Consider the following 11401-nt stretch of genomic DNA (forward strand, 5'->3'; position numbering starts at 1 on the left):
CAAGACATCGTAGGCATCTCAGAAGAGATCTGTGCTGAAAGGAAAGCACTTTTCATTAAGGAATATTTATTGAAAACATCCACACTATTAAGCGGTACAGTTAAAATATCTTTCTTTTCTTTCCAAAACTCTTTTGTCCAGGGAAGATAATCTTGTCAATAAAAATAAATTCATATAATGGGATTATGCTTAATTTGCTCTCTGGCTAATTAAATCCTCTTATTTATCAAACCTACTGGATGGAAATAAGTCCTGCTGTAAATAGTACCATTTTGGTTCCCAGTTTGAGTGGGACTGGATGATCCTATCGCCACTTAAAAGAAAGAAAATAAAAAGCAAACAGTATGTGATCAATGGAAGAGTTTCCTACCAAAAGCTCACATGTAAGAGTAACTTATGGAAAAACCCCCACCATAGCTACCATATATTTAAACACGAGCAATGTTTAGACTTTATGACTGTCCTTAGGGGAAGCTGCTGGCTACAGCACGCTCCTCGGACTGTCGTTTACCAGAACTGTTTTGATCAGTGATAGGAAGAACACACAATCAAAGTCAGCAGAAGTCGCTGCAGTAGTAATGGTTTGGGAGGCTCCAAAATGGTCAGCTTGGAAAGTTAAACCTGAAGTAAGCAGTATTGTACACCCTCCCAGAGAGCTGAGTTCTGTGCTGGGGTGCCAGCCTGCCAACTCCCCTCACAGCCAGCGCGCCTGGCTAAGAGGGGAATTTGTCTCCTTCCTTCTTGACTTTAATAGCAGTCAGATGGGTCTCTCTAGAGCAGATGGGCTGGCGTGGCAGTCCTGCCTGCACGGAGCGCGGTCCTGCCTCACGTAGGCCAGTAGAAAGTTTGGCATTTGCTCGAGCCGCGCGGGGTTGTCGGCATGCACGGTCACACACATGGAAGCCAGAGGCGCCTATGATTGCCTGGATTTCACTACAGATGAATTTAAAATAATAAGTTCTAGCTTTAACATACAGAAGTAATGTCTTAATCAGCAGCATCATGCATCTAGGCTACAAAAGCAGATCCATTCGTGCTGCATCGATCTGGCAAGCTGTCACATTGAATAGTTCAGTGTCTTTGAGGACAATAGGACATCTCTTGTCTGGGCAGACTGGCCATACGTGCAGTGACCTGATTGTGTGGGGAAATAGTCTAGAATAGCTGTTCTGCAGTGGCTTTTCGGCAATAGCTGCCCATCCGGACACTCTCCTTGCTGAAAGCGCCATTCTTCAATCTGATTTAGAAGTAAACTAAATTAAATTACAAAAAGGCATCTTTAGCACAGAACGCATGTTGAAACGGCAATTTAATGTGCAGACCTCTTGCTGTTAAATTTACTCGTGACAACCTCCTCTTGCCCCCGTTGGCAAATCCTAAAAGCTGCCTGAGATAAATAAGCATGTTAATCAGAATTGAAGTTACTGCAAAGTATTAAGATGCTTCTCTCTAGCAGAATTTATTTCTCCTGCTCTGCTAAAATCTTCAACTTGTCTCTGATATTTGGGTATTTTTGCAGCCAGATGGAGCTCAGCTTTCTTCATCTGACTGGTTTTTGATTTATATTTCTTTTAAAGTACTCTCATTTTTATACTCTTTGTAGTGTTAATGATGGTCATTCTCTTACCTTGCTTTTAAGTTACATATACGAAGGAGTGCTGGGTAGCTGTTTTATAAGCTTTTTAAGAAGAAATTTGTTAAATGACACCATTTATTCCAAAAGGTCAATAACACTAAATGTAATTTTGGTGAGGAAAGAGTTAAGAAACTTCTTGGTTCTCCTCCTGCCATTAGTTTGAGCCAGGAGACAGCTCCCCTGACTTGAGTCCTGGATCAGCTTGTTGGCTCCACTGAGCAGTAATAGAGGAAAAAGAGGAAGAGAATCTATAAGCAAGAATGCCTCTATATATAGAAGTTTTCCGTGAAGCACCAGACACTCTTCAAGAATTAATGGCAAATTGGCCCAAATCATGTAGTGCTTACAAACTACACTGAACTTGCTGTTTCTGCTCCAAAGATGCATTGACATGTTTTCTTTGGAACTGCACAGCCAGTCTTCAACAAAAATTACCAGTTCCATTACATCCAGTTACTTGTACTGCTTCTTATTTATAATCCTGTATTGCTTGTTACTTAACAATTATTGCACATCATGTATAAAACTTAATGAGCAGCAAAGTTAATTGATTGTTCTGACTTGGGCTGGGGGAGGAAGTAGATGTTATAGGATATTTGGAAAATAATGAATTAAATTATCAAAACAGGTAGCCGTGCAGGGAGGCAAGACCTCTCTTCCCTCCTAAATCCTTCTGCTTAGTTCTCTTGCAGTTGTAATCCTGCCTGCACAGAAAAAAAAAAAAAGAATTCTGCTTGCTCTTATTCCATTTGCAGGCTAGTGGATAAAAAAGGACAGAAAAATGGAAGAAGTTCTTTACTCTCTGCCCCTCAGTCTCATCCCTTGCTTACAAGAGCAAGTATGCGAGGACTCAGAAGAGGGTAATTAGCTGCATTTTTAGAACAGGAAAACATCTTGTTTCCCGCTGCATGGAAGAATCTGGGGTGGGATAGGGAATTCATTCTCAAGGCTGCACAGCAATGAACTTGTGGCTTACTTACTCAAAGCAGCCTGAAACGCTAGGAGCGTAGCCAGTAAATACAATGTGATTGCTTGGTATTGCAATGTGATTGATGGGTTTTGCTTGGTAGAAGGTCCAACATTAGTCATTACAGCAAGGCATTGCGTGTAAAAAAAAAAGCGATCAGGATATTAGAACCTATAAAGGATGAAATATGAGAGACCTGGAAATGCCCCGATGCATTTGCAGAGTGCTGAAGGCACATTGGTTCCCTCCAGTAATGCTAACATTGGCTTTCGGCTATTTGATCACACAAGAAACAATACAGGACTTCATGTTTCAACTGTTTCCACTCAAACCTGTTTTGCTGCTGCTGTTGTGAGGGATGGAGGCAAGTTTATCACTGAAGTGTTGGACCAAGAAAGTCCAGGCAGCTGATGAGATTGTGTATCTGTGGTTCCCAGGAACCCGCACTTTGTGTTGTTCTGATGAAAGAACTTGGGGCGCTGCCATTTTAAAAAAGTAATTCTTTTCTAGCTGTCATCACATACTGATGCATAGGGTATGCTCAACAACAGCTTCACCCCTCTTGTTTAATGATGACCAATATCAGATATCTCTGTTACACTCTTGACATTCTTAACTGTCCATAACAGAGCGAGGGAATTACATTTTTCCCTAGTGTTATACAGACCAATACATCGCCTCAAGTATATCCAATGGTTAGCAAAAACGGGTGGCCTGCACGAGCAGAAGACAAGCATGAAACCTGACTGACCTCACGCAGTAGACTCTATTGTTTGCGTCCATTGCAAATACAGGGATTCCTTTCGTTGCTAAAATATGAGCAATCTGAGCTGCTGCTTGTTTGGCAGGATGGCAGCTGAGCTCTGCTCGCAGCGATAAGAGCGCAGCCTCCGTTAGCCTCTTGATCGCTGCATTATGCAAGCAGCATAGGACTGAGCAAAAGGCTTTTAAAGAGGCATTAGGATTCTGTTCATTAGAACGCAGTGTAATGTGAATAAGGCAAGCTGGACACAAGTTCCCCCTAGTGAGGGAATCAATAATAGCTTCTGCTCAAGGAGGTAGCTATAAATATACACTACGAAGATAATGAGTTTCACTAAATTATATACATATGTGTTCTGCTTGTGTGTGAATTTAAAGGGCTTAGAGATGGAAAGAAAGTATAGGAAGAACATTGAATTCATCACCTGGGTTCTTCCATTCTTTTTTTTTTAAGCAGCACTTCTGTATCTCTTTTAGTCTTAAAGTTTTGTTTCACATAGTCGCATCTTTGAATAGTTGGTGCACGTTCTCATTGTCTGAACCTTGCAGAAAAAAAATGACAAAGTTTAAGCTTACAGGAGTTTTCTTACCAAATGGCATTTTAGGCACAGGATAGAAGCAGGTTTTGACCCTGTGGGTTATGTTTCACCTTGTGGTTCGGGGCTATGACATCTTCCCCAAAAGTGCATGGGTAGAAAACCTGACGGCATAGTGGCCATCTTAGTGGAACAAATGAATCTGCTTTTCCTGGTTTTTCCAGAAGCTTCACACATAACTATGGGCAATTCAATTCTATTCTTCCTGATACTGTTCCCTAAAAGAGGTAAACTAATGGCAACATTAAGGTGTTCTGATACAACAGTTAGGGATGCCATATGTGCAAATCTGTGTACACAGATTTTGGTCCTTTTGGTACTGTGAATCAAAATTACTTGCCTTGTGTGACTTACTTTATGAAATAACAGATTATTGCTACCCTATACAGACTGGAAATGATTCTTGGAAAACTGAAAATTACGCCAGTAATTCCTTTTCCCCGTTGCCCACAAATTCAGTTTGGTTGCAAATACAGAGTCACTCTCTGGCGATAATAGTCACCTAGATCTAGAAATCCTCTCAAATGTACATGTATTTTTCATGTTTCACTATATTCAGATGGGTTTATTATTAGCCAAAGATGGTGGACTTGAAGGGTGTGCTTACATAGGAAAGGTCAGTAGTCAAGGAAATAAATACTCAGAAAAGCCGTTCTCATATGTGCAGGGTTTGCACAGATGGATAATCTAAGGAACACAGAGGAAATAATCGGGATCTCAGTGGTATTAAAAAAAACAACAACAACAGCATCTCTTCTGTGTGTTGTGCACTCACTGCTAAGCGTTCAGACGACTGTCATCTACAAATGCTCATCCCTAGTCCTGAGTCACGTCTGGTGAAAAGCACCGTTTCAGGAATTGCATGCAGGAGACTATTTAAAGGAAAGGGAATCACAAGTACAAGATGCAGCTTGCCTTTGAAGTGAGCATTTGAAGCTGAGTAAGGTAAATGCAGCATTCTGCCCCCTCTTTGCACAGAAATACAGAGCTGCGCTACGGAAGTGCAGAGGGGTTTATCCCTTCTCTGTACGCAGAGCAGCTCTACCGGCAGTGGCCATCGAAGTGGGTGAAGAACCTCCTTGGGGAGTTAATGCCCTCTGTTACGGCACCCACCGGAGATGCCCAGCCAGGACTGCAGCTTCAGGAACCGCTGCTTGGTGCCAGGGGTGGCTTCCCAGCAGCTGCTCACAGTGCCCAGGCCAGCAATTCTGTGTTTCTGTCAAAGGGAATACATATGGGAGCAGTCTACAAGCCATGCTGGACATGTAATGTATCAGAAACTAAGGTGAATTTTTTTTCTCTTACAGCTGCGGAATCAGCAGTCTTAATGAATTATAAAAAGGCATACAGCTGATTCAGCTGTAAACGTTTTTGATGGCCCAACTCTTGCAACAAAATTTACTTTCTGAAAGTAGAACAGCTCTCAACTAGTGCAGATTGTCAATCTGGACAACTTAAAGAGTTATGTGTATTTAAACACATTGCTTTAAAATTGTCAATCTTATTTATTTTGAAGTGATCATTTGATAATTCTAAAAAATCTATTACATTTCCTTTGAGAAACATGTTTTAAAAGACTCATCATCCATTACCAAACAGTATTCCAGGATGTATACACATTCTGAATGACTAACTTCGCTGAATCAAAGTGATGGTGCAGCTTAATTCTACATTTATTGGCAGTAACATTCATAAGCTTGTTTTCTGTATGGGAAAACCAACATTTTGGGGAAGTATTTTCTTCAGTCTTCTAGAAGTTGACAGCCAGAGCTGATAGAAGGGTGGTGTGCAGAACTCACGTGTGTTCTGGGAGATGTGATGTCTCTTCAAGTAGAGTTTTTAAGTGGGCTGTCAACATACAATCAGCTTCAGGAATATCCCTCTTCAAAAAAGCGGAATCTAATGTGACAGTAATTATTTTCTTTTAACCCTTTTTGAAGATGTAATAGTTTTATTTAATCTTAAATGGTTTTGTGTACAAAGCTGCTGAAAGGCCATGGGGATGACTGCTTGTGGGAGCTCTCGAATGCCAGTGGCAAAAAGGTGCGATCTCCCCCTCCACAGCAACGCGCACAGTCCTTACAACACATTGATAGGTTTTGTTCCTGCTTGCTTTTCCACTTGTTTGCGGGGGAAGGTGTGAGTATATCTGTAACACCTTCCTACAACCTTTACGTTTACAGGGACATGGCTGAAGAGTAGCTTGGGCCTCGTACAACAAGAAGGAAATCAGTTGACTTGGACTTACATTGCACCTCAGCTGGGCTACTGGGTTGCAGCTATGTCACCTACTATCCCAGGTAAGATGGAATTGAGTTTTACTGATAGTCACAGCATTGAGTAATTATTTATTCATATATAATGTTTGTATTTTTCAGAATGACTTCATCTGAGATGCCACAGCTTGATCAATAATGGATTATTAGAAAACAGAATTCTGAAAGTAAAGGGTTAAAATCTTTTGGGGATTGTGGGGGGCAACCTTTGTGCTCAAAATCTCTGAGTCATTTCAATGGGAAACTTTTTTAAGTGTTCCCGCTTTGATGCATTTATGTCACCACTGCCTGGCAGAGCCATTGCTAGAAAATGAGGGGAGTTACAACATCAATGTATTGGTGTTCCAGCAGGTAGAAAAATACGTGATGGGAAGTTTCTGTACGGAAACTCCCAAAGCAACAGATTCAGCTAAGACCAACATCATCCTGGGTTAGATGTTTACTAATGGATTGATTGACTGTAACTCTTTTTTTTCTTTGGTGCTGAAGATGCCCATTTTGCCCCGACTTACGCTTTGCATCATCTTGGTGACTGATTTGCACTGCAAAAAACTTAGCGTAGAAGTTGTAGGAAGTGTATCAGTAGATGAGCTGACTGGTTGCCATCTGCAAGCCTCCTGGCATAACTGTAGAAAATTTGAACTAGGCTTTTTGTGTGCTTCTGTGCCTGTGGAGATTATGAATGTTACAGCTTGCTCCTCCTTGGTTTTGTCTATGGCTGCCTCAGATTTCTTGGTATTAGCTCTTCAGCCACCAGTAATCAGAGATACCTCTGTGTAGAAACGAGCCAATCAATCAAACGAAAAACTCCTCCTCTTACAGGTTTTCTTTATTAGGTTTTCTGGATGAAAACCAAATACAGTAGGAATGAAAACATTCTTGCCCTGGCTGGGCAAGCTAAATAAACTATATCTAACCAACAAAACAAACTCTGACATGAGGGCTGTTTTTAAAGTCTGCTTGTTTATGCCATGAAGTTGTTTCATGATGTGCAGAGTATTTGGAGGTTTTTGCTGTGTTACACCTTATGCGAGCTTTTTATTTGAGGTTATATTAAATGAAACTGCTGGAGTATTCAGTAGATTCATCGCTCAACAGAGTTTAGAGGCAGGTGCAGATCTGAATAAACTATCGAATTTAATGGAATTTTAGAAAACAATGGTACTTTAAGAAAAAGCAATGGCTCTGAGCCAAACATTTCCCAGTACAGCTCTGTCCCAGACTGGGAGGAAGGCACACCAGTCATAAAATTGTGCCTGTAACTCTAAGGTTAGAAGGCCTGTAACTCTAACAGGAGAAGCTTATTTATCCTTGCAGTTTAACTTGTGTGGCAGAATTCTACTTGTAATTTATTTTTCCTTCTTTCTGAGGGCTAGATCTGGGTTCCTAAAATTTTGTTGCAATGGGAACAACACTTTTATGAAAAATTCAAGTGATTTATCTCTTCTTCTTTTTGCTTAATGTCTCGAAGCAACAGTATCAATCAATTATGTAAAGGTAGTGGTGGGACAGAATGTATAAATATTCAGATTTTTCAAATGCAATATACCTGATGTTATTTTTAATCAGGTTAATGTCTTTTTGCTATTTTGTCTCCTCATTGAATCTGTTTGATTTCTTATCTCAAAAAAATGGACAAAAATGAGCTTTGTATTCCTAGCAGTGGCTCTACAGGCCACTCAAGATCCACAGATGAGGCTTTACAATCCTCATGATCTAGAACCTTAATGTTGGCCAAGTTTGCTGTCCTTCACAGTACATGCATGTTACTCTGTCAGCTGGTGCTGTACCTCCTTGTCTGCAAATGAAAATTTGGGCCTTTATTTCAAAGTCACGATAAGGATTTTCCAAACCAACAGGGTTGCACGTGCATAACTGTGAATAGATGCTGTCCACATGTGTGCATTCCCTTGTATGTTAGAAGATGTACTAAGCCTTATTGAAACCTGGAGTTACAACACTGTTTCGCTAGTGGCCTGGTTTTTAGAGCTACTGAAGATGTGCTTGGCTTGGCTTGATCTAGACCTAAGAGCACCAACACATCTTCCAATGAATCCTGTACTGCACTGTATGTACCATTTAGTGCAAAGCACCAGAAATGTTAAAGAGAAGTTGTTGGCCACAGTGCTGCTACATCCATTACAGTACTGGAAGATGCTGCAAAGGCTTTTCTCCAGTGGTGAGAGCTTTGGTGCACCGTGTCGGCATCAGGACTTGGAAGGCAGCCTTCACTGATGCATGCTCCTGTTGAAACTAACTGCTTTCCCACAGAATGATCTATTTGGACTTGTAGTCATGAAAACCAGCACATGCTTTTTCCACAACTTGCTCCCTTCACCAGACATGGTCTGCTCAGTAGGCACCAGGGCTGTGAGGGGCAGTCTTGCTCACTTAGCACCCTGATAACGGGAAGATGTCCCTCTCTTTGTTTGAAGTGTTGTTCCTCTTCCTGTTTACAGGTTGTTACAGGTCTAAATTCTCTTTTCTGGCCTTCCAGGTCCCGTTGTAACACACGACATTACCAGCTATCACACAATGTTTCTTTTGGCAATTTTAGGAGGGATGGCTCTCATACTTCTAGTCTTGCTGTGTCTGCTTTTGTATTATTGCAGGTAAGATTCACCATCCTGGTTACTTAGTTCATGTTGGAATGTAAGCTTTTTTGTGCTCATGAAATTAAAAGATTTCATGTTGAAACATTCTTTGGGAAGCACTTGAAGAAGAAAGAAACAGATCAAATTTCCTGTGTTCCTGGTTACATGCAGCATATACAGTTGCTGCTTTTGGTAAGATGGTAGTTGAATGAATCACATACACCTGTACCTGTGTTTTCCTTGTAAGATGTTCTAAAACCTCCTCTCGAACATAGGCACAGGTCCAAGATCTCTGTCATTGTATCTGTTCTGCACTTGCAAGTGATCTTTTTATTAGCCTTATATTAATATGAATGTTAAACTTCTATCAGCAAGTGTATATTAATGAGTGATTTTTTATTTGCCTCCTCCAGACATTTGCTCCAATTTGTAATTGGTGCTTGAGATATTTTCCAGTTGACATTAGCTATTCCTTAATTTTGTCTTTGCTGCTGGGATAAGCTTTTAATTGTTAGGTTATGTAATAGAAGCTCAATTCCCATAATATTAATCACTGCTTTAAGATCTCCCATTAAGACACACACTTGCTGTTCTTGTTTCTGTGTACAACAGTCACAAATGTATAACTTCTTTTGTTACCGGCTTTTATAGAAGAAAATGTTTAAGACCACGTCAGCATCACAAGAAACTGCAACTTTCCACAGCACTGGACACTTCTAAGAAGGATCAAGCAACCTCTATGTCCCATATAAATTTAATATTTTCACGTCGCGAGTCAGAATTTCCTGGCGGGCTGTCTGTTGCTAGCAATGGACACACTGAAAACTCAGGTGCAAAGGAATTAATCAGTGCCGTCCACATGGAGATGGTATCGCCTAGTGGAGAAGCAGATATGCATACACCTATGCTCAAACACTCATTCAGTACTTCCCAGGAGTTCAGCTCCCGAGAAGAGCTGCTGTCTGACAAGGAGAAAGACAAGAGCAGAATTTCCTTAGATGACCTGACTCCCAGCGGGTCTCTAAGAAAAGACTACCACAAATCAGCAGATAGTTTTCCTTTAAAGCCAAGAAAATCTACAGAAGTGGCTGAAGGCTATGAGTCCCCTATCAAAGATGAGTATAGGAGAAGTTACAATGCTATGCTGTCTCAGCCTTTATTTGAAAAGCAAGAGAGAGAAATTCAAGTATCTATGAACCATATTGCTACTGGAAGTAAATACAATATTCAGGAACAAATATACCCCACACCTTCAGCCCCTGAAAAAGAGCTGCTGGACTGCAGACCTACTGATTGTATGATGTCTCGTTCAGTTGATCACCTTGAAAGACCTACATCTTTCCCTCGACCAGGTCAGTTAATCTGCTGCAATTCTGTTGACCAAGTCAATGACAGTGTTTACAGAAAAGTTTTGCCTGCGTTGGTCATTCCAGGCCATTACATGAAATTGCCAGGAGAACACCCTTTTGTTAGCCAGCCACTGGTTGTCCCAGCTGACCAGCAGATTGATATAGAAAGACTTCAGGCTGAGCTTCCTAACCCTCACGCACGGCTTTTTCCACACCCCCCCCAGCAGCTGCAACCCCAACAGTTAGCATCCCAGGCAATATCTCAGCAACATTTGCAAGACGCAGGTGCAGCCGAATGGAGTCAACAAAATGCTTCCATGTCTGAATCCATTTCCATTCCTGCCTCACTTAATGATGCATCCCTGGCTCAAATGAATAGCGAAGTGCAGCTTCTTACGGAAAAGGCTTTGATGGAATTAGGAGGCGGAAAGCCATTGCCTCATCCTCGAGCATGGTTTGTTTCTCTAGATGGACGTTCAAATGCTCACGTTAGACATTCATACATCGATCTCCAAAGAGCTGGTAGGAATGGGAGTAACGATGCCAGTTTGGACTCCGGTGTTGACATGAATGAACCAAAATCTGCCCGAAAGGGAAGAGGAGATCATCTGTCTGCGCCTCAGAGTCACCCACCAGTGCAAGAGCACCAGCAGAGAGAGCGGAAGGTTTCAGATAGCACAGCTTACACACAACTTGTGTACTTGGATGATATGGACCAAAGTGGCAGCGAGTGTGGAACAGCAGTTTGTAGCCCTGAGGACAATGCTCTACGATGCCTACTAGAAGGCACGAGTAAGAGAAGTGGCGTGCAGCTGCCCAGCCTGCAGGAGGAGACAAGAACTGTGGATACCAAACCAGAGCCATTAACTAGTCCTGAACACAGACCATCAGTTCAAGATGATGAGGAGGATGAGGAGGATGAGGAAGATGACCAAGGTGAAGATAAGAAGAGCCCTTGGCAGAAACGAGAGGAAAGACCACTAATGACTTTCAATCTAAAGTGAGCTATTGTGAAAATCCACCATTCAGTGGAGTATAAAATTGCCAAATATTCTTTCTGTGGAAGTGCTTGATTGGTTTTTTTTTTTTCTTTTTTTTTGTTGTGGAGAGAAAAGAGAAAAACAAACTGTGGTGAGAAACATTTGAAAGAACTTAATGCATTACTGTGTAAATGTTAGAAAAGAATTAAAATCATTCCTCTGATTTAACGGCTGCCTCCAG

The 11401-nt window shown here is 41.3% G+C and overlaps 1 protein-coding gene across 1 annotated transcript in view; it reads left to right on the forward strand.

The window, feature by feature from the left end:
* The window catches only part of FAM171A1 (family with sequence similarity 171 member A1), a 142819-nt gene extending 131635 nt beyond the window's left edge, over positions 1-11184 (forward strand). Inside the window, exons 7-9 of the mRNA XM_035896816.1 lie at positions 6145-6261; positions 8735-8849; positions 9483-11184. Coding sequence (XP_035752709.1) covers positions 6145-6261; positions 8735-8849; positions 9483-11184 — 1934 coding nt within the window. The remainder of the gene's footprint in view (positions 1-6144; positions 6262-8734; positions 8850-9482) is intronic.
* Positions 11185-11401: the final 217 nt, after the last annotated feature.

Source organism: Egretta garzetta, unplaced genomic scaffold (genome assembly GCF_000687185.1).
Source record: "Egretta garzetta isolate BGI_Z169 unplaced genomic scaffold, ASM68718v1 scaffold30, whole genome shotgun sequence".
NCBI lineage: Eukaryota > Metazoa > Chordata > Aves > Pelecaniformes > Ardeidae > Egretta > Egretta garzetta.